We start from the raw sequence: 24,107 nt of genomic DNA, 5'->3' as shown, positions 1-24,107 counted from the left end.
TAAAACTTGTTCAAAGTCAGTCTTTCTGGGTTCCCTTCCTGTAACGAGATTACGTCGTTGGAAGCGTAACTGGAAAATGTACACAAACTCAACTCAACGGCCCTCGGTCATTGCTGCCATGAGTTTGTAAACAAAAATACAAAGAAAACCACTGTTCTTGCAACAATTCCCCGCCCCCTTGCATGGGGACTGACTGCCACCAGATGTGGTACTGCGATCGTGTCCCCTCCGGAAAAACCATTTAATTTTGGATCTGGTGGTGGCCCGCGCGTAGATTAATCCACACCACTTGAAGTGGTTTGGGGTCAGAGAAAAAGGGAGAGTATTTGTGTTAGTGTCGCTTAAATGCTTCAAATGTTAATTCATAATTTATAGTTTGTTTGTTTTTTTTTTTTTTTTTGACAAAGAACTTTGTCCTAAGGGCTCTATTCTGGTGAGGTGTCAATCCAGAAAAACGAAAAATGTCGCGCGTTACGAAAATGTTGCATGCTTGGTACTGGTCTGCAACGAATGAAATGTGGCAACAATGGTGCAACATTCTCGCGTGACTGTTCCAAGAAAGCAGGAGACGAGGCAAAATTTGCGTCATGTTGCCACATTTCATGCGGACTATATATGCTAACAGATAGCCTCTGAACAATTTTAGTTTTGACTGAAAATCCGTCAGAAACGGATCGACGGTGGTAATTTTATTGCTCACACACACATACACACATTGAAAGACACCAAGGTTGTGCACCAACTTGGGAGGAATTCTGTTCTATGCGGCAATATGGGTATCAAAATTCATGGTTTTTGATACTGGTGATGAAAATGGCCATTTTGACAGGATTGGCCACACCCGGAGTGGCCATGGCCCTGAGGGAAGATTCTACCGGGGGGACATTTATCGAACCATACGACTTGGGGCAATATGGGTATCAAAATTCATGGTTTTTGATACTGGTAATGAAAATGGCCATTTTGACAGGATTGGCCACACCCGGAGTGGCCATGGCCCTGAGGGAAGGTTCTACCGGGGGTACATTTATCGAACCATACGACTTGGGGCAATATGGGTATCAAAATTCATGGTTTTTGATACTGGTGATGAAAATGGCCATTTTGACAGGATTGGCCACACCCGGAGTGGCCATGGCCCTGAGGGAAGGTTCTACCGGGGGGACATTTATCGAACCATACGACTTGGGGCAATATGGGTATCAAAATTCATGGTTTTTGATACTGGTAATGAAAATGGCCATTTTGACAGGATTGGCCACACCCGGAGTGGCCATGGCCCTGAGGGAAGGTTCTACCGGGGGTACATTTATCGAACCATACGACTTGGGGCAATATGGGTATCAAAATTCATGGTTTTTGATACTGGTGATGAAAATGGCCATTTTGACAGGATTGGCCACACCATGAGTGGCCATGGCCCTGAGGGAGGGTTCTACCGGGGGGACATTTATCGAACCATACGACTTGGGGCAATATGGGTATCAAAATTCATGGTTTTTGATACTGGTGATGAAAATGGTAATTTTGACAGGATTGGCCACACCCGGAGTGGCCATGGCACTGAGGGAAGGTTCTACCGGGGGGACATTTATCGAACCATACGACTTGGGGCAATACGGGTATCAAAATTCATGGTTTTTGATACTGGTAATGAAAATGGCCATTTTGACAGGATTGGCCACACCCGGAGTGGCCATGGCCCTGAGGGAAGGTTCTACCGGGTGGACATTTATCGAACCATACGACTTGGGGCAATATGGGTATCAAAATTCATGGTTTTTGATACTGGTGATGAAAATGGCCATTTTGACAGGATTGGCCACACCCGGAGTGGCCAGTGCTTTGGGGAAGGTTCTACCGGGGGAGACATTTAATCGAACCATACGACTTGGGGCAATATGGGTATCAAAATTCATGGTTTTGATACTGGTAATGAAAATGGCCATTTTGACAGGATTGGCCACACCCGGAGTGGCCAGTGCCCTGGGGAAGGCTTTCCCGGGAGGACATTTACGGTACCATACGACTTGGGGCAATATGGGTATCAAAATTCATGATTTTTGGTACCGTCCTAAGTCGTATGGTTCGATAAATGTCGCCAGTAGAACTTTCCCCAGGGCCATGGCCACTTCGGTTGTGGCCAGGGGTTGTGATGGATCGACATTTTTTCTGACAGTTGATTGAGTTCTTCTCTCATTTTCGCGACGACTGCCTGACCTAGACATTCTGCTTTCGCTCAAACACACACGAATGAATGAGTGCCACACAAAGTCACTCAAATGCTCAATTGACTCTCTCCCGAAATTCATTCGCGTATCACTGGTTCGTTTGACATTTGATCGGAATTTCGATCAATTTTGCAATGATAGCTATCAATCGACAGCTCTTTTTCTCTATCACTGACTGTTGCTAGTCGAGTGCCCGGCGGATAACCGAAGGCAGTTTTTTTTTGAATTTTGAGCTCGGTTTTGAGTTTGATTTTTTTGTTGCTTGAATTGGAAATTGTCCGCGCGCCTAGGGACTATCCACGTGGACAGTTTTTTTGAAATGTCAGACCCCTCCCCCTCCCCCCCTCGAGGAAAATTACAAAACAAATCCTTGGGAGCGTTCTTTTATTACGTAACGCAGTTGGGGTGAGGGGGGGTCGGAGGCTGTGTTACGCTCCATACAAAATTTTAAAAAAATGTATGGAAATTTTGTTGGGATGGGGGGGAGGTGGTCCAAAATTCCATTTTTTTTTGCGTTACGTAATAAAAAAAAACGCTCCCCTTTTCGTATGGAGCGTGGACAATCGCTAATCCCCCCCCCTCCCCCTAAGGTGTCCACGTGGTTTATCGATGGTCCCCTAGTTCAGCCGTCTGACGGAAGGGAACCACGTGGACACTTTAGGGGGGGGGGGGGGATGGTGATTGTCCACGATCCATACAAAAAGGGTCGAGGGGAGGGTGCAATAAACTAAAAAAATATATATTGAAATAACAAGCCATAGTTTCAGCATTTGAATGGAAAAGTGTTTTAAAATAAATTTTATACTAGTTCAGTTGTTTTGCAATCATTAATTTTCAAAAAATGAAAGATTCGACGAAAATAAAAATTTTAGCAAAAAAAAACTTGAACATTAAAATTTTTCAAAAATTCTAAAGATTTTTAAATTAACCCAAACATGCTAAAAATGATTCTACACGTAGGGAAATGCATTTAAATTGATTTCAGCTGATTGTACTTAAATATCCATTGATATTTTGATTTTTTTTTAAAACATTTTTTTTGGCCCCTGATTTTTCGGGCTAATTTTTAAGGGGGAGGGGGGGGGGAACAAAAACTTCAAATGAAAGTTGTACCAGCCTTACACTAAAAAAATAAGCTTTATTGTTGTGTTTAATCAAATCAGCAATCTATGTTTCAATTTAGGATTTAAATTTTTAATTTTAATCTCCGTCATCCTTTCTCCAGCCATCACGCCGAAGAACGTTGATGCGCTAGTAGTAACGCAGCGCTCGCGATATCTTGTCGTAGTTCATCGACATGTAGATCTTCTGCTTGTCCCACAGCTTGGCCAACCCAGCCCAGCCCGTATCCCGTGTGTGTAGCGCTGGGCCGGATCGTTCAGCAGTTACTCCAGAAAATTTCCACGGGAGGCAGCCATCTGGAGAAAGGAGAGTTGGGTAGGAACATCCTGATTCGAGGTCAGTAGGAGAAAGTACTTACTGGTATTGGGTTCCGGTCCGTCAAGAAAGAACTCCCGCTTGAAGGTAAAAACACACCGGGAGTGATGCAACGGTGGTGATAGGGTCGACGACTTCAGGTTCAGCGTGTGGACCGTTGGAGATGCTGGACGATCCATTGGACGAGTTTCCGTTGCTTAATCCGTCACCGGCGCTGGGCGAGCTGCTGTTGGCGTTCGCATTGCTGCTGTTGTCCTGCAAGACCAAAACCGGGTATTGAAGAGTCTTGGTATCTAGCAGCTGGAGTTGGCCAAGGTGTTGGGTCTCCTAGAAAATGGGCGTCAACGGAGGGCTCTGGTTGCTTCAGCAACTGAAGCTTGCGGTCCGGAAGGGAAAGTGGGCGGTGATAAACGGCAGTAGAATTTTTCTCCTCGGAATCAGAGCTTTTGCCACCGGAAGTGCGGTTCTGGGTGTGAATACTGCTACTGCTGAACGACTTCTGGAACACGTATGCAGCTGTTCTTGGAACACGTAAGCAGCTGTTCTTGGAACACGTATGCAGCTGTTCTTGGTTTGCGGTGGACTTTCGGCTTGAGAATCGAATCCGCCGTCATCCATACTCCGGAGTCCGGCCAGCGCACCGTGGGAAAACTTGAACAAAAGATCCCTCGGCATCCCTATCCGACACGATGGTCCTTCTTCAAAAAAAAGACACAAAATTGACAATATTTGCAAAACCTGGATGGGTTTATTTTTGTTTATCTCATCCAAGTAAGCAATGCAAATTAAAGAGAGCAGAGAGCAGCAGAGACAGAGAAGGCAAGCCGTCAAGTCAGAGTAACTCTTTGAGAGTCAAAATCGGCAATCTCTCGGTTTAAATACATGTGAGCTCACTGAGTGTAACGTTCATGCGACCGGCCCTCTTTTGAGCGATCACTTAGCACTGAATTCATGATAGGCGTTCTGAGTTCTCTATCAACGATCAAATGGAAAATGACAGCTGATAGGCTAGCTGTGTCAAATATCGTGCGATCACTATCAGTGATCGATCCCTTTTAGAGCCCTGGTTGTGGCCAATCCTGCCAAAATGTCCATTTTCATTACCAGTATCAAAAACCATGAATTTTGATACCCATATTGCCCCAATTTGTATGGTTCGATAAATTAATGTCTCCGGTAGAACCTTCCCTCGGGGCAATTGAATAAATTGATTTCTCCTGTATTTGACCTTTTAGCCAAATGGTGTCTTCGGAAGAGTTGTTGTACTTGATATCTTTTAAAGTTATTGACATACAGGGTGACGACCTTCCAGGGTGTCAACCAAAAACTAACTCTGTTGGATGACGTTGTAGGGCTTTGGTGTCTTGGGCAAAGTTGTAGAGGAGAAAAATTTATGAAGGTTTGTCGAAGGCGCCAAATTTGTAGCTCTTAATCTACTCGAGATATACGCCATTTTTGCAAAAATGGTCCAAAAAGCACTTTTTTGCGATAACTTAAAATGTTAGCGTTTTAGCGGCCTGCTATGTTCTGAAGAGTTGTTAATGACATAAAATTACATATCTTTGCCGAAGACAGCAAAATGTTTTGAGCCTTTATTGAGGAGTTATAACAATTTGTAAGTGATTCTGAGCCTATTTTCAAGTTGCGATGTTTTCAAAATGGCGCATTTTGGCGCAAAACCGAACAATGCACATGAAAGTACACACATTCAACTACATTTTCTGAAAATATCTCCGTGTCTATCGGTGTCGATATAGAGATACAGTGGACTCTCTGGTTGTCGATCTTCTCGATATCAATATTACTCCAGCTGTCAATAAATTTTTCAGTCCCTTCAAATAGATTGCTTTGATTTTTTGTTCTATAATTTCATAACTCCTTCTCTCGATGAAAAACGAACGAAGTTGACTTTATAGCTGTCGGCCACCATTGCTATGACCAACCACTAGTGTCTTCCTTTTTATCTACAAGGACTTCGCCGCCCTGGGCTCCTAAGTGTATGAAAGTATGGCACGGAGCGACGGCGCCGAATACCCATATTTACACAAATAATTTTAGAGCGCCCGCCGCGGGATTCGAACCGTCGACCTCTGGATTGTGAGTCCAGTGCGCGGTCCGATTGATCCACACGGGCGGGACTTCTCTCGATGGTCCCTTCAATATCGACAACGAGAGAGTCCACTGTATCTCAATTTTAATTTGACGGTTTTTAATCAATTTATTTATAATTTTTAAGCGGAATCTTATTGAAACGTGGTAATAATCGGTAAATTGAAAGGGTAAATTGATCGATTTTAATATTGCTTATTGCGAGATAAAATCACGTTTCTCCTTCGCTGTGAGTGACAGGAGATTATTGCCGCCTTATTACCGCAGTGTAAAAATCAGCAAGTTGAACTGAAATTCTGCGTTGATTTGGCTGTCAACTTGGTTTGTTTTGAATATTTTCCAAAAGGTCAGCTCAAAACTCAAGGCAACCTTTGACAACAGCCAAAAAATTGTTCTGCGGTTGTCTTGCGGCTGTCATGCGACCATTATCTTGCGGTCGTATCACCGCACGTGAACTCTAATTATTGACGCCCGCAATAAAACATTGTTCATGCTTAAAATTATGATACACATTTTAAAATTATGAATAAATACATGTTTTTCCCAAAAATAATGTAAGTGAAAATTTTAAATAATTGTTAATATTTAAAATTAGGAATTTCCTTTTATGTTTGGTCACTCTGGAAACGTTGTCGTATTTTTTCATAGACAATGTATTTTCCATAAAAATCGATCAATTTACCCTTCAATTTACCGATTTTCACCTTGTATTCATTATGATTTCGAATCACATTTATAAATAAATTGATTTAAAATCGGAAAATTCAAATTGAGATATCTGAAAAAAGACACCAATAAACACGGAGATATTTTCACGAAATGTAGTTGAAAGTGTGTACTTTCAGGTGCATTGTTCGGTTTTGCGCCAAAAAGCGCCATTTTGAAAACATTGCACTTGAAAATAGGCTCAAAATCACTTAAAATGGTTATAACTCCTCAATAAAAGCTCAAAACATTTTGCTGTCTTCGGCAAAGATATGTAATTTTATGTCATAAACAACTCTTCAGAACATAGCAGGCCGCTAAAACGCTAACATTTTAAGTTATCTCAAAAAAGTGCTTTTTGGACCATTTTTGCAAAAATGGCGTATATCTCGAGTAGATTAAGAGCTACAAATTTGGCGCCTTCGACAAACCTTCATAAATTTTTCTCCTCTACAACTTTGCCCAAGAAACCAAAGCCCTACAACGTCATCCAACAGAGTTAGTTTTTGGTTGACACCCTGGAAGATCGTCACCCTGTATGTCAATAACTTTAAAAGATAGCCCTTATCAAGTACAACAACTCTTCCGAAGACACCATTTGGCAAGGACGTCAAATAAAAGAGTTATCAATTTATTCCACTTAATTTTGCCATTCCGAACACTGTGCAATGGCCACTCCGGCTGTGGCCAATCCTGTCAAAATGGCCATTTTCATTACCAGTATCAAAAACCATGAATTTTGATACCCATATTGCCCCAAGTCGTATGGTTCGATAAATGAAATCATTCAGAATTCCTCCCAAGTTGTTGCACAGCCTGTGTATTTCAACACTGAAAGAAAGACACATAGCAATATCACATGTTTCACACGTGATTCTGCCCCATACGACTTTACATGGGAATGTCATGTGCAAATCACTTGAACAAAATTCATCGCGCGACGTGGTAGATTCAAAGGCAAATCACGTTAACCTCACGTGTCATTGCATATGATTATCACATGAAATGTTTATAGGAATGAAATGAATTGCACATTAATATCAAATGATTTTCTGTTCAGTTTCAAGTGAAATTTTTTGTAGCATATTATTAAAATACGTTTCATATGTTTTTGAGTTTTGCCTTTTATTTTTATAATATAAATAACACATAACAAACACTTTTTCGAGAAATTTAACTTTCAAAATTGTTTTACAATTCACACTTAAAAATAAGAAGCACGCACATTCTGAACGATCAGCGATCCGTGACTCCTTGGCCACACACCGGATCTTTCACCACACGGAGGTCCTGGAAAAGTCTCTTCCATGGAAATGACTAAGTTTCGCTGGAAATTAGCCTATCCGTGATTTCCTGGAAAAATGGTATAAAATTGTCTGCTTAGTATTCAATTTTTTAAAGAATTAATAAGAAAATACTTACCACATAATCCTGAAATACTTAAAATATTAAAACCACTTTTTTCGGGAGCAAATTAAAATTAAAAGTGCTCCAACTCGTACCCATTGAAAATTGCCATCTTACTTTAGGATTAATTTTCATCATCGATAGCATTTAAAAATAACGTGAATTTCACTTGGAAATCAACGGACAAGTCGATTAGGGCAAATCAGAATGAAATTCATTTGAATCTCACGTGACTTCCACTTCAAAACCAAAAGACAAGTCGATTGGGGCAAATCAAAGTGAAATTCATTTGAATCCCGCGTGAACACCATGCAAAAGATGAGTGAATGTTTTTTTCCTAATGATCAGCTGGAGCTGAATGATTTTCACATTCATTTGAAATGATAAGCATGTGAGAGTCACAGGAAAATCACGTGAAGTTATCGTGTTGGTTTTTGGAGTAGCTCACGTGAAAAAACATTTGATTTTGCTATGTTGGGTTTTTTCAGTGAATGTGTGCATGTGTGTGTGAGCAATAAAATTACCACCGTCGATCCGTCTCTGACGGATTTTCGGTTAAAACTAAAATTGTTCAGAGGCTATCTGTTAGCTTATATAGTCCGCATGAAATGTGGCAACAATGGTGCAACATTCTCGCGTGACTGTTCCAAGAAAGCAGGAGACGAGGCAAAATTTGCGCCATGTTGCCGCATTTCATGCGAACTATATAAGCTAACAGATAGCCTCTGAACAATTTAGTGCCTACTGAACATCGGTCAGAGACGGATCGACGGTGGTAATTTTATTGCTCACACACACACACACACATGCACACATGGAAAGACACAGGTTGTGCACCAACTTGGGAGGAATTCTGTTATAAGAAGATTGTTAGGACGTTCTCTGGGAAACCAGAATGATTTGGGGCAATTGGGTTGGGACCAGCCCGGGAGCATGTTGACAGCTCCCATACAAACTGAGCGTACCCCGTTTTGTGGGCCCAGTGGGCCTAAGATGGCGGCCTTCGATATTATCTAGCCAAATTTTTGAAAATGGCGAATAGTTTAATTAAATATAGTTTTTGCCTTGTTTTGGTTTAAAACGACAAAATAAGCATTATGGAATCACTTTCTTTAAAAACTTGTTTAGAGATACGCCACGTTCAAATATAAGTCTAGAACTGTTGAAGTGAGCGTGCCACAAAAGCCGTCACGAAAAAAAAGTTTCCTATGCAAATTTTGAGTTGCGTATTTGATGGGCGTACTCCGACGAGGCCCACTTGCAATCTGTCGGTGGATACGCGCAACTCACGAAAACTGTCATGTTAGGGGACGGTTGGTTGGGACCAAACTGGTAGGATATTGGCCATGGCCCTGGGATGGTTCTACCAGGGACATTTATCGAACCATACAATTTGGGGCAATATGGGTATCAAAATTCATGGTTTTTGATACTGGTAATGAAAATGGCCTTTTTGGCAGGATTGGCCGTACCCGGAGTGGCCATTGCCCTGAGGGAAGGTTCTACCGGGGGGACATTTATCGAACCATACGACTTGGGGCAATATGGGTATCAAAATTCATGGTTTTTGATACTGATAATGAAAATGGCCATTTTGACAGGATTGGCAACACCCGGAGTGGCCATTGCCCTTAGGGAAGGTTCTACCGGGGAGATTTATCGAACCATATAAATTGGGGCAATATGGGTATCAAAATTCATGGTTTTTGATACTGGTAATGAAAATGGCCTTTTTGGCAGGATTGGCCGTACCCGGAGTGGCCATTGCCCTGAGGGAAGGTTCTACCGGGGGGACATTTATCGAACCATACGACTTGGGGCAATATGGGTATCAAAATTCATGGTTTTTGATACTGATAATGAAAATGGCCATTTTGACAGGATTAGCCACACCCGGAGTGGCCATGGCCCTGAGGGAAGGTTCTACCGGGGGGACATTTATCGAACCATACGACTTGGGGCAATATGGGTATCAAAATTCATGGTTTTTGATACTGGTGATGAAAATGACCATTTTGACAGGATTGGCCACACCCGGAGTGGCCATGGCCCTGAGGGAAGGTTCTACCGGGGGGACATTTATCGAACCATACGACTTGGGGCAATATGGGTATCAAAATTCATGGTTTTTGATACTGGTGATGAAAATGGCCATTTTGACAGGATTGGCAACACCCGGAGTGGCCATTGCCCTTAGGGAAGGTTCTACCGGGGAGATTTATCGAACCATATAAATTGGGGCAATATGGGTATCAAAATTCATGGTTTTTGATACTGGTAATGAAAATGGCCTTTTTGGCAGGATTGGCCGTACCCGGAGTGGCCATTGCCCTGAGGGAAGGTTCTACCGGGGGGACATTTATCGAACCATACGACTTGGGGCAATATGGGTATCAAAATTCATGGTTTTTGACACTGGTGATGAAAATGGCCATTTTGACAGGATTGGCAACACCCGGAGTGGCCATTGCCCTTAGGGAAGGTTCTACCGGGGAGATTTATCGAACCATATAAATTGGGGCAATATGGGTATCAAAATTCATGGTTTTTGATACTGGTAATGAAAATGGCCTTTTTGGCAGGATTGGCCGTACCCGGAGTGGCCATTGCCCTGAGGGAAGGTTCTACCGGGGGGACATTTATCGAACCATACGACTTGGGGCAATATGGGTATCAAAATTCATGGTTTTTGATACTGGTGATGAAAATGGCCATTTTGACAGGATTGGCAACACCCGGAGTGGCCATTGCCCTTAGGGAAGGTTCTACCGGGGAGATTATCGAACCATATAAATTGGGGCAATATGGGTATCAAAATTCATGGTTTTTGATACTGGTAATGAAAATGGCCTTTTTGGCAGGATTGGCCGTACCCGGAGTGGCCATTGCCCTGAGGGAAGGTTCTACCGGGGGGACATTTATCGAACCATACGACTTGGGGCAATATGGGTATCAAAATTCATGGTTTTTGATACTGATAATGAAAATGGCCATTTTGACAGGATTGGCCACACCCGGAGTGGCCATGGCCCTGAGGGAAGGTTCTACCGGGGGGACATTTATCGAACCATACGACTTGGGGCAATATGGGTATCAAAATTCATGGTTTTTGATACTGGTGATGAAAATGACCATTTTGACAGGATTGGCCACACCCGGAGTGGCCATGGCCCTGAGGGAAGGTTCTACCGGGGGGACATTTATCGAACCATACGACTTGGGGCAATATGGGTATCAAAATTCATGGTTTTTGATACTGGTAATGAAAATGGCCATTTTGACAGGATTGGCCACACCCGGAGTGGCCATGGCCCTGAGGGAAGGTTCTACCGGGGGGACATTTATCGAACCATACGACTTGGGGCAATATGGGTATCAAAATTCATGGTTTTTGATACCGGTAATGAAAATGGCCATTTTGACAGGATTGGCCACACCCGAAGTGGCCATGGCCCTGAGGGGAGGTTCTACCGGGGGGACATTTATCGAACCATACGACTTGGGGCAATATGGGTATCAAAATTCATGGTTTTGGATACTGGTAATGAAAATGGCCATTTTGACAGGATTGGCCACACCCGGAGTTATCATTTCCCTTAGGAATGTTTCTGCCAGGGATATTTATCGAACCATACGATTTTGGCAACATGGATTTTGGGACTGGACATGAAAATTGCCATTTTGATAGTGGTTGTAAAGTCCATGATTTCCGGATGCAGCTCTATCGCTGCCGTTTTTTTCTGGGAAGGAGGGGGGGGATGTTTTGGCAATTTACATCCACAGAGGTGCCATTGATGAATACATTTTATTAGAATTAATTATTCAGGATTAAATAAATAGGCAAAGAATTAAAAAATATAAATAAAAATAGCATGATTTTTAGAGTTTTGTACAAAGTTCTTTGTCATATTGGTCATGTCGAACATAACCACCTGCACCTTTTTTTATTAACAAAAAGCATCTCAGTATGTCAATTTTTTTGGAATTATTGATCCGTTTTTATCAATTTGTTTGTTTAATTTTAATGATTAAAAAGTCTTATGATTTGGAGAAAAATGGGTGATTTTTGCCTCATAACATGAATAAGTCTTATATTTTATTTTTTGTATGTCTAAACACAACATCTAAGTGCCTTTTTAGAATACAGGAGACTTGCATGCATTTTGAAAGCAAAAATAAAGAAAAATCAATTTACATTTTCACGAAGCATTTCGCCAATGAAAATCCACTTATCACACACAACACATTTCATTTGGTTGATAGTGGGGTGGAAAGGAAGGGCAGCATGGAAACACTTTTTCCTCTCTTAATTTCCCAAACGCGGTTCTCGTTTCGCGTCCAGACTGGTTGGACTCTGGTCTCTGGTGATGGTGATCTGGATTGTGGTGAACGACACATCCAACGTACGTACGTACGTACGTACCAGTTATAGCGGGCATTTATTTTTGTTCTTCTAAATTTCGCTTAAAGCCGAGGGGTGCTACATTGGTGGCAGTCGCGAATGTAAACAAATTAAAGTTAATATATATCGTTAAACGGGTTTTGCAGAAGGACGGCCGGTCTATGATGTGACCGATGGAGCACATCCCGGATTTCCCATACTTTTAGAACGGTTTAAACTAGAGCGAGTTACTCTCACTCTCGCTATCTCTCTTTGCCTGTCTGGCTGTGAATGGCTTGTAAGGGATTTTGCATGCGTCAAGGGATGAGCATGTGTGCGGCAAGTTCAATGGTTTCTACGCAAACCATTGTTTTAGATCTATGATTGCTAAAATATTTTGTATGCGGTAAATTTAGTTTATTACGTTTGTAAGAAACTGGGGTCAATCGGGACACATGGGGCGAATTGGGACAGCCGTTTTAACCAAGTTGAAGCACAATATTTTGATTTTTCTGGTTGGTTTCGGTTAGAACAGACTCAGACCAACAAAATGTGTACATCCATTTCCAAATTTGAAAGCTTTAAGTGCTCTAAAAACTGCTGTCCCTATTCAGACTGTAGTCCCGATTCACCCCAGATTACGGTATATTCATAATTTAAGAAAACTTTTGTTGTGTTATTTTAAGCGCATTTTTGGCGCTGGGCTATTGATAAGAATCGCTTAGATAGGTACTCAAGTTTGAAAATGGTTTTTATACAAAAATAAGACGTTTGGTAAAATTTAGATTAACTGAGTGCTTTTGGGGACGCGCAGTTCTGTTTTTTTGCGATAATTTTCGTCTCTTTTGTGTCGCTGTTTGTGTGCATGGGGTGATTGTTCATAATAATTGAATAATGCCTTCTTAAGTGCAGTGCTTCTGAGGACGCGCAGTCCTGTTTTTTCGCGATTATTTTCGTCGTAAATGATCGTAAAAATTTATTCCTACTGGCAGTTCTAGTATTAACTCGTCAAACTATCGATTTTATGAAGAGTAAAGCGTCATTTATTTACTATTTTTTGAAATTTGCTAGCGTTATCTAAATTGTAAAAACAGTAAAAATATACTGATAAGTACAGCCCATAGCACTACTGCTCGGCTGGCACGCGTTCGATAAAAAAAACTTTTTAAATAATAAACTATCTATCTTTCCGCAGTCGGCTGCCTAAGATTTAAAATTTTCAACCGATAAACAAAATGCTCATAGTCACATCACTGGCACTCGTGAATCCTGACCTCATACCCATCTACTAACCCCCTCAAAACTCATGTGATACTTTGTCGGAGATGCAGTCGATTGGGCGGTCTCTATCACTCAAGTATCGGACTAACATTCCCATCCACTTCCCCGTGACCCTACCACTGGTCGTGGCCGGCGCCGGTATTGATCAGCATGATAGAGGCCTTTGAGAAGTTGCGAAGCGAGGAAAGCACACAGAAAAAAAAATCATGGTAATATTACATCTGGGAAGGGGTACATCTTTTATGTCAGAAAAAAGGTGTAATTTTACCTCTGGAAATGTGTAATTTTACCACTTTTCTGTTGTAATGTCACTTTTGACAAAGAACTTTGTCCTAAGGGCTCTATTCTGGTGAGGTGTCAATCCAGAAAAACGAAAAATGTCGCGCGTTACGAAAATGTTGCATGCTTGGTACTGGTCTGCAACGAATGAAATGTGGCAACAATGGTGCAACATTCTCGCGTGACTGTTCCAAGAAAGCAGGAGACGAGGCAAAATTTGCGTCATGTTGCCACATTTCATGCGGACTATATATGCTAACAGATAGCCTCTGAACAATTTTAGTTTTGACTGAAAATCCGTCAGAAACGGATCGACGGTGGTAATTTTATTGCTCACACACACATACACACATTGAAAGACACCAAGGTTGTGCACCAACTTGGGAGGAATTCTGTTCTATGCGGCAATATGGGTATCAAAATTCATGGTTTTTGATACTGGTGATGAAAATGGCCATTTTGACAGGATTGGCCACACCCGGAGTGGCCATGGCCCTGAGGGAAGATTCTACCGGGGGGACATTTATCGAACCATACGACTTGGGGCAATATGGGTATCAAAATTCATGGTTTTTGATACTGGTAATGAAAATGGCCATTTTGACAGGATTGGCCACACCCGGAGTGGCCATGGCCCTGAGGGAAGGTTCTACCGGGGGTACATTTATCGAACCATACGACTTGGGGCAATATGGGTATCAAAATTCATGGTTTTTGATACTGGTGATGAAAATGGCCATTTTGACAGGATTGGCCACACCCGGAGTGGCCATGGCCCTGAGGGAAGGTTCTACCGGGGGGACATTTATCGAACCATACGACTTGGGGCAATATGGGTATCAAAATTCATGGTTTTTGATACTGGTAATGAAAATGGCCATTTTGACAGGATTGGCCACACCCGGAGTGGCCATGGCCCTGAGGGAAGGTTCTACCGGGGGTACATTTATCGAACCATACGACTTGGGGCAATATGGGTATCAAAATTCATGGTTTTTGATACTGGTGATGAAAATGGCCATTTTGACAGGATTGGCCACACCATGAGTGGCCATGGCCCTGAGGGAGGGTTCTACCGGGGGGACATTTATCGAACCATACGACTTGGGGCAATATGGGTATCAAAATTCATGGTTTTTGATACTGGTGATGAAAATGGTAATTTTGACAGGATTGGCCACACCCGGAGTGGCCATGGCACTGAGGGAAGGTTCTACCGGGGGGACATTTATCGAACCATACGACTTGGGGCAATACGGGTATCAAAATTCATGGTTTTTGATACTGGTAATGAAAATGGCCATTTTGACAGGATTGGCCACACCCGGAGTGGCCATGGCCCTGAGGGAAGGTTCTACCGGGTGGACATTTATCGAACCATACGACTTGGGGCAATATGGGTATCAAAATTCATGGTTTTTGATACTGGTGATGAAAATGGCCATTTTGACAGGATTGGCCACACCCGGAGTGGCCAGTGCTTTGGGGAAGGTTCTACCGGGGGAGACATTTAATCGAACCATACGACTTGGGGCAATATGGGTATCAAAATTCATGGTTTTGATACTGGTAATGAAAATGGCCATTTTGACAGGATTGGCCACACCCGGAGTGGCCAGTGCCCTGGGGAAGGCTTTCCCGGGAGGACATTTACGGTACCATACGACTTGGGGCAATATGGGTATCAAAATTCATGATTTTTGGTACCGTCCTAAGTCGTATGGTTCGATAAATGTCGCCAGTAGAACTTTCCCCAGGGCCATGGCCACTTCGGTTGTGGCCAGGGGTTGTGATGGATCGACATTTTTTCTGACAGTTGATTGAGTTCTTCTCTCATTTTCGCGACGACTGCCTGACCTAGACATTCTGCTTTCGCTCAAACACACACGAATGAATGAGTGCCACACAAAGTCACTCAAATGCTCAATTGACTCTCTCCCGAAATTCATTCGCGTATCACTGGTTCGTTTGACATTTGATCGGAATTTCGATCAATTTTGCAATGATAGCTATCAATCGACAGCTCTTTTTCTCTATCACTGACTGTTGCTAGTCGAGTGCCCGGCGGATAACCGAAGGCAGTTTTTTTTTGAATTTTGAGCTCGGTTTTGAGTTTGATTTTTTTGTTGCTTGAATTGGAAATTGTCCGCGCGCCTAGGGACTATCCACGTGGACAGTTTTTTTGAAATGTCAGACCCCTCCCCCTCCCCCCCTCGAGGAAAATTACAAAACAAATCCTTGGGAGCGTTCTTTTATTACGTAACGCAGTTGGGGTGAGGGGGGGTCGGAGGCTGTGTTACGCTCCATACAAAATTTTAAAAAAATGTATGGAAATTTTGTTGGGATGGGGGGGAGGTGGTCCAAAATTCCATTTTTTTTTGCGTTACGTAATAAAAAAAAACGCTCCCCTTTTCGTATGGAGCGTGGACAATCGCTAATCCCCCCCCCTCCCCCTAAGGTGTCCACGTGGTTTATCGATGGTCCCCTAGTTCAGCCGTCTGACGGAAGGGAACCACGTGGACACTTTAGGGGGGGGGGGGGATGGTGATTGTCCACGATCCATACAAAAAGGGTCGAGGGGAGGGTGCAATAAACTAAAAAAATATATATTGAAATAACAAGCCATAGTTTCAGCATTTGAATGGAAAAGTGTTTTAAAATAAATTTTATACTAGTTCAGTTGTTTTGCAATCATTAATTTTCAAAAAATGAAAGATTCGACGAAAATAAAAATTTTAGCAAAAAAAAACTTGAACATTAAAATTTTTCAAAAATTCTAAAGATTTTTAAATTAACCCAAACATGCTAAAAATGATTCTACACGTAGGGAAATGCATTTAAATTGATTTCAGCTGATTGTACTTAAATATCCATTGATATTTTGATTTTTTTTTAAAACATTTTTTTTGGCCCCTGATTTTTCGGGCTAATTTTTAAGGGGGAGGGGGGGGGGAACAAAAACTTCAAATGAAAGTTGTACCAGCCTTACACTAAAAAAATAAGCTTTATTGTTGTGTTTAATCAAATCAGCAATCTATGTTTCAATTTAGGATTTAAATTTTTAATTTTAATCTCCGTCATCCTTTCTCCAGCCATCACGCCGAAGAACGTTGATGCGCTAGTAGTAACGCAGCGCTCGCGATATCTTGTCGTAGTTCATCGACATGTAGATCTTCTGCTTGTCCCACAGCTTGGCCAACCCAGCCCAGCCCGTATCCCGTGTGTGTAGCGCTGGGCCGGATCGTTCAGCAGTTACTCCAGAAAATTTCCACGGGAGGCAGCCATCTGGAGAAAGGAGAGTTGGGTAGGAACATCCTGATTCGAGGTCAGTAGGAGAAAGTACTTACTGGTATTGGGTTCCGGTCCGTCAAGAAAGAACTCCCGCTTGAAGGTAAAAACACACCGGGAGTGATGCAACGGTGGTGATAGGGTCGACGACTTCAGGTTCAGCGTGTGGACCGTTGGAGATGCTGGACGATCCATTGGACGAGTTTCCGTTGCTTAATCCGTCACCGGCGCTGGGCGAGCTGCTGTTGGCGTTCGCATTGCTGCTGTTGTCCTGCAAGACCAAAACCGGGTATTGAAGAGTCTTGGTATCTAGCAGCTGGAGTTGGCCAAGGTGTTGGGTCTCCTAGAAAATGGGCGTCAACGGAGGGCTCTGGTTGCTTCAGCAACTGAAGCTTGCGGTCCGGAAGGGAAAGTGGGCGGTGATAAACGGCAGTAGAATTTTTCTCCTCGGAATCAGAGCTTTTGCCACCGGAAGTGCGGTTCTGGGTGTGAATACTGCTACTGCTGAACGACTTCTGGAACACGTATGCAGCTGTTCTTGGAACACGTAAGCAGCTGTTCTTGGAACACGTATGCAGCTGTTCTTGGTTTGCGGTGGACTTTCGGCTTGAGAATCGAATCCGCCGTCATCCATACTCCGGAGTCCGGCCAGCGCACCGTGGGAAAACTTGAACAAAAGATCCCTCGGCATCCCTATCCGACACGATGGTCCTTCTTCAAAAAAAAGACACAAAATTGACAATATTTGCAAAACCTGGATGGGTTTATTTTTGTTTATCTCATCCAAGTAAGCAATGCAAATTAAAGAGAGCAGAGAGCAGCAGAGACAGAGAAGGCAAGCCGTCAAGTCAGAGTAACTCTTTGAGAGTCAAAATCGGCAATCTCTCGGTTTAAATACATGTGAGCTCACTGAGTGTAACGTTCATGCGACCGGCCCTCTTTTGAGCGATCACTTAGCACTGAATTCATGATAGGCGTTCTGAGTTCTCTATCAACGATCAAATGGAAAATGACAGCTGATAGGCTAGCTGTGTCAAATATCGTGCGATCACTATCAGTGATCGATCCCTTTTAGAGCCCTGGTTGTGGCCAATCCTGCCAAAATGTCCATTTTCATTACCAGTATCAAAAACCATGAATTTTGATACCCATATTGCCCCAATTTGTATGGTTCGATAAATTAATGTCTCCGGTAGAACCTTCCCTCGGGGCAATTGAATAAATTGATTTCTCCTGTATTTGACCTTTTAGCCAAATGGTGTCTTCGGAAGAGTTGTTGTACTTGATATCTTTTAAAGTTATTGACATACAGGGTGACGACCTTCCAGGGTGTCAACCAAAAACTAACTCTGTTGGATGACGTTGTAGGGCTTTGGTGTCTTGGGCAAAGTTGTAGAGGAGAAAAATTTATGAAGGTTTGTCGAAGGCGCCAAATTTGTAGCTCTTAATCTACTCGAGATATACGCCATTTTTGCAAAAATGGTCCAAAAAGCACTTTTTTGCGATAACTTAAAATGTTAGCGTTTTAGCGGCCTGCTATGTTCTGAAGAGTTGTTAATGACATAAAATTACATATCTTTGCCGAAGACAGCAAAATGTTTTGAGCCTTTATTGAGGAGTTATAACAATTTGTAAGTGATTCTGAGCCTATTTTCAAGTTGCGATGTTTTCAAAATGGCGCATTTTGGCGCAAAACCGAACAATGCACATGAAAGTACACACATTCAACTACATTTTCTGAAAATATCTCCGTGTCTATCGGTGTCGATATAGAGATACAGTGGACTCTCTGGTTGTCGATCTTCTCGATATCAATATTACTCCAGCTGTCAATAAATTTTTCAGTCCCTTCAAATAGATTGCTTTGATTTTTTGTTCTATAATTTCATAACTCCTTCTCTCGATGAAAAACGAACGAAGTTGACTTTATAGCTGTCGGCCACCATTGCTATGACCAACCACTAGTGTCTTCCTTTTTATCTACAAGGACTTCGCCGCCCTGGGCTCCTAAGTGTATGAAAGTATGGCACGGAGCGACGGCGCCGAATACCCATATTTACACAAATAATTTTAGAGCGCCCGCCGCGGGATTCGAACCGTCGACCTCTGGATTGTGAGTCCAGTGCGCGGTCCGATTGATCCACACGGGCGGGACTTCTCTCGATGGTCCCTTCAATATCGACAACGAGAGAGTCCACTGTATCTCAATTTTAATTTGACGGTTTTTAATCAATTTATTTATAATTTTTAAGCGGAATCTTATTGAAACGTGGTAATAATCGGTAAATTGAAAGGGTAAATTGATCGATTTTAATATTGCTTATTGCGAGATAAAATCACGTTTCTCCTTCGCTGTGAGTGACAGGAGATTATTGCCGCCTTATTACCGCAGTGTAAAAATCAGCAAGTTGAACTGAAATTCTGCGTTGATTTGGCTGTCAACTTGGTTTGTTTTGAATATTTTCCAAAAGGTCAGCTCAAAACTCAAGGCAACCTTTGACAACAGCCAAAAAATTGTTCTGCGGTTGTCTTGCGGCTGTCATGCGACCATTATCTTGCGGTCGTATCACCGCACGTGAACTCTAATTATTGACGCCCGCAATAAAACATTGTTCATGCTTAAAATTATGATACACATTTTAAAATTATGAATAAATACATGTTTTTCCCAAAAATAATGTAAGTGAAAATTTTAAATAATTGTTAATATTTAAAATTAGGAATTTCCTTTTATGTTTGGTCACTCTGGAAACGTTGTCGTATTTTTTCATAGACAATGTATTTTCCATAAAAATCGATCAATTTACCCTTCAATTTACCGATTTTCACCTTGTATTCATTATGATTTCGAATCACATTTATAAATAAATTGATTTAAAATCGGAAAATTCAAATTGAGATATCTGAAAAAAGACACCAATAAACACGGAGATATTTTCACGAAATGTAGTTGAAAGTGTGTACTTTCAGGTGCATTGTTCGGTTTTGCGCCAAAAAGCGCCATTTTGAAAACATTGCACTTGAAAATAGGCTCAAAATCACTTAAAATGGTTATAACTCCTCAATAAAAGCTCAAAACATTTTGCTGTCTTCGGCAAAGATATGTAATTTTATGTCATAAACAACTCTTCAGAACATAGCAGGCCGCTAAAACGCTAACATTTTAAGTTATCTCAAAAAAGTGCTTTTTGGACCATTTTTGCAAAAATGGCGTATATCTCGAGTAGATTAAGAGCTACAAATTTGGCGCCTTCGACAAACCTTCATAAATTTTTCTCCTCTACAACTTTGCCCAAGAAACCAAAGCCCTACAACGTCATCCAACAGAGTTAGTTTTTGGTTGACACCCTGGAAGATCGTCACCCTGTATGTCAATAACTTTAAAAGATAGCCCTTATCAAGTACAACAACTCTTCCGAAGACACCATTTGGCAAGGACGTCAAATAAAAGAGTTATCAATTTATTCCACTTAATTTTGCCATTCCGAACACTGTGCAATGGCCACTCCGGCTGTGGCCAATCCTGTCAAAATGGCCATTTTCATTACCAGTATCAAAAACCATGAATTTTGATACCCATATTGCCCCAAGTCGTATGGTTCGATAAATGAAATCATTCAGAATTCCTCCCAAGTTGTTGCACAGCCTGTGTATTTCAACACTGAAAGAAAGACACATAGCAATATCACATGTTTCACACGTGATTCTGCCCCATACGACTTTACATGGGAATGTCATGTGCAAATCACTTGAACAAAATTCATCGCGCGACGTGGTAGATTCAAAGGCAAATCACGTTAACCTCACGTGTCATTGCATATGATTATCACATGAAATGTTTATAGGAATGAAATGAATTGCACATTAATATCAAATGATTTTCTGTTCAGTTTCAAGTGAAATTTTTTGTAGCATATTATTAAAATACGTTTCATATGTTTTTGAGTTTTGCCTTTTATTTTTATAATATAAATAACACATAACAAACACTTTTTCGAGAAATTTAACTTTCAAAATTGTTTTACAATTCACACTTAAAAATAAGAAGCACGCACATTCTGAACGATCAGCGATCCGTGACTCCTTGGCCACACACCGGATCTTTCACCACACGGAGGTCCTGGAAAAGTCTCTTCCATGGAAATGACTAAGTTTCGCTGGAAATTAGCCTATCCGTGATTTCCTGGAAAAATGGTATAAAATTGTCTGCTTAGTATTCAATTTTTTAAAGAATTAATAAGAAAATACTTACCACATAATCCTGAAATACTTAAAATATTAAAACCACTTTTTTCGGGAGCAAATTAAAATTAAAAGTGCTCCAACTCGTACCCATTGAAAATTGCCATCTTACTTTAGGATTAATTTTCATCATCGATAGCATTTAAAAATAACGTGAATTTCACTTGGAAATCAACGGACAAGTCGATTAGGGCAAATCAGAATGAAATTCATTTGAATCTCACGTGACTTCCACTTCAAAACCAAAAGACAAGTCGATTGGGGCAAATCAAAGTGAAATTCATTTGAATCCCGCGTGAACACCATGCAAAAGATGAGTGAATGTTTTTTTCCTACACTCAAAAAACCTTTCACCACATAGTTGCATGAAAATTCCTGTGGCAGCTAATTTTTGTCCCAAAACAATGTTTTGCATGAGTCATGCAACAATCGCAATGCATTCATGTCAACTCTTCATGATTTTCACGCAGCATACACTCATACAACTAAATGTCACGTGAAATTCATGCTTGAAAATTTGGAGGCGTGGCTTGCAGTCAGCTGCTTGTTGGTTTGCATGATAATCATGCAACACCCGCATGGAAACTGGTATGGAAAAAATCCATACACCTTTTCAAGCAACATTGTGGTGAAATTGTTAGTGTAAGTTGGTATGGTTGGGATGGTGCATGAAATTCCTGTCTGAAAATTTCTAGCTGGGCGTGCAAGTCTCCAGCCGGTCAGTTTGCTGCTGATTCTCATCAAATGAACATCGTTTCGGTTTTTTTCTCGTAAAATTTAGAACTCTAGTCGTTTCCCGAATCTGCTTGCGGTATTTTTTTTCGGAGTAAAATATTTGCGTAAAATAGTAAGTATTTGTTTCATCATTTTGTCAAAAAATTTGATTAATTTTATGTGCCTTTTTTCTAGGCCACTGAACCAGTAGTTCCAGCGCGCAACCATCGGAGCCGGCCAACCGTAACCTGGAGCAGGACTCGGGCGAAGCCAAAAAGGTCCAGGTCACCAAGGTTACCAGGGAGCCAACGATGCAGAGGAGTAGGCGACGAAGGCGTCGGTCCTGTACGACAACAGGTTTAGACACCCCGCGAGCAGCAAACGATACGCCGGAACCATGGGTGCGTCCTGAATTTCCAGACATGTCAAACGAGTTTATTGTGTAGAGTGTTGTTGTGTTATTCAGATTGTCGTGCTAGTGTGATTGTGTATAAGTGAATAAAAACAGCGAAAATAAAAATTTTAAAGAACTACTCAATTATTTTATTCAAAATTAATCATCAATAACAAAAAAAAACAAGAAGAAAATGCCCCACCCCCGCTGTAAAAGTCATTAGAAAATCATATGATATTTGCATTCCAATCAGGCAGAGCTTGCGTGAATTTACTGCAACCGTAACGTGACATTCTTGTGATGTGGGGTATGACTGTATTGGTATATTTGAAAATGCATACAGCCTAGCCACTAGAGGTTCACGTAGATTTGGCATGAACATCCATATGGAAAATAACCACATATATTTTCATGCAACATTGTGGTGAACATTATTTTGAGTGTAATGATCAGCTGGAGCTGAATGATTTTCACATTCATTTGAAATGATAAGCATGTGAGAGTCACAGGAAAATCACGTGAAGTTATCGTGTTGGTTTTTGGAGTAGCTCACGTGAAAAAACATTTGATTTTGCTATGTTGGGTTTTTTCAGTGAATGTGTGCATGTGTGTGTGAGCAATAAAATTACCACCGTCGATCCGTCTCTGACGGATTTTCGGTTAAAACTAAAATTGTTCAGAGGCTATCTGTTAGCTTATATAGTCCGCATGAAATGTGGCAACAATGGTGCAACATTCTCGCGTGACTGTTCCAAGAAAGCAGGAGACGAGGCAAAATTTGCGCCATGTTGCCGCATTTCATGCGAACTATATAAGCTAACAGATAGCCTCTGAACAATTTAGTGCCTACTGAACATCGGTCAGAGACGGATCGACGGTGGTAATTTTATTGCTCACACACACACACACACATGCACACATGGAAAGACACAGGTTGTGCACCAACTTGGGAGGAATTCTGTTATAAGAAGATTGTTAGGACGTTCTCTGGGAAACCAGAATGATTTGGGGCAATTGGGTTGGGACCAGCCCGGGAGCATGTTGACAGCTCCCATACAAACTGAGCGTACCCCGTTTTGTGGGCCCAGTGGGCCTAAGATGGCGGCCTTCGATATTATCTAGCCAAATTTTTGAAAATGGCGAATAGTTTAATTAAATATAGTTTTTGCCTTGTTTTGGTTTAAAACGACAAAATAAGCATTATGGAATCACTTTCTTTAAAAACTTGTTTAGAGATACGCCACGTTCAAATATAAGTCTAGAACTGTTGAAGTGAGCGTGCCACAAAAGCCGTCACGAAAAAAAAGTTTCCTATGCAAATTTTGAGTTGCGTATTTGATGGGCGTACTCCGACGAGGCCCACTTGCAATCTGTCGGTGGATACGCGCAACTCACGAAAACTGTCATGTTAGGGGACGGTTGGTTGGGACCAAACTGGTAGGATATTGGCCATGGCCCTGGGATGGTTCTACCAGGGACATTTATCGAACCATACAATTTGGGGCAATATGGGTATCAAAATTCATGGTTTTTGATACTGGTAATGAAAATGGCCTTTTTGGCAGGATTGGCCGTACCCGGAGTGGCCATTGCCCTGAGGGAAGGTTCTACCGGGGGGACATTTATCGAACCATACGAC

General features: G+C 41.7%; 4 protein-coding genes and 1 long non-coding RNA gene across 5 annotated transcripts in view; 1 reads left to right on the top strand and 4 right to left on the bottom strand.

Annotated features, from left to right (window-relative positions):
- The window catches only part of LOC120419903 (pre-mRNA-splicing factor ATP-dependent RNA helicase PRP16-like), a 60,516-nt gene that overhangs the window by 5,063 nt on the left and 31,346 nt on the right, over positions 1–24,107 (bottom strand). The gene's annotated exons all lie outside the window — the stretch shown is intronic.
- The window catches only part of LOC120419905 (protein trapped in endoderm-1), a 48,089-nt gene that overhangs the window by 10,713 nt on the left and 13,269 nt on the right, over positions 1–24,107 (bottom strand). The gene's annotated exons all lie outside the window — the stretch shown is intronic.
- LOC128092486 (ets DNA-binding protein pokkuri-like) lies at positions 3,386–4,386 on the bottom strand. The gene is made up of 2 exons (XM_052706378.1): positions 3,712–4,386; positions 3,386–3,649 (listed from the first exon to the last, which is right to left on the bottom strand). Exons 1-2 carry the CDS (start codon positions 3,845–3,847, stop codon positions 3,483–3,485), a joined length of 303 nt encoding a protein of 100 aa, XP_052562338.1. The 5' UTR covers positions 3,848–4,386; the 3' UTR covers positions 3,386–3,482.
- Positions 16,852–17,852, bottom strand: LOC128092485 (ets DNA-binding protein pokkuri-like). The gene is made up of 2 exons (XM_052706377.1): positions 17,178–17,852; positions 16,852–17,115 (listed from the first exon to the last, which is right to left on the bottom strand). Exons 1-2 carry the CDS (start codon positions 17,311–17,313, stop codon positions 16,949–16,951), a joined length of 303 nt encoding a protein of 100 aa, XP_052562337.1. The 5' UTR covers positions 17,314–17,852; the 3' UTR covers positions 16,852–16,948.
- LOC128092487 (uncharacterized) lies at positions 21,706–22,607 on the top strand. Its single transcript, XR_008211810.1, has 2 exons — positions 21,706–22,207; positions 22,270–22,607. It is a non-coding gene; the product is annotated as an uncharacterized LOC128092487 (long non-coding RNA).

This window comes from Culex pipiens, chromosome 1, assembly GCF_016801865.2.
Source record: "Culex pipiens pallens isolate TS chromosome 1, TS_CPP_V2, whole genome shotgun sequence".
Classification (NCBI taxonomy): Eukaryota; Metazoa; Arthropoda; class Insecta; order Diptera; family Culicidae; genus Culex; species Culex pipiens.
The sequence above is the reverse complement of the archived record's forward strand: the minus strand, read 5'-3'. Positions and strand labels throughout refer to the sequence as shown.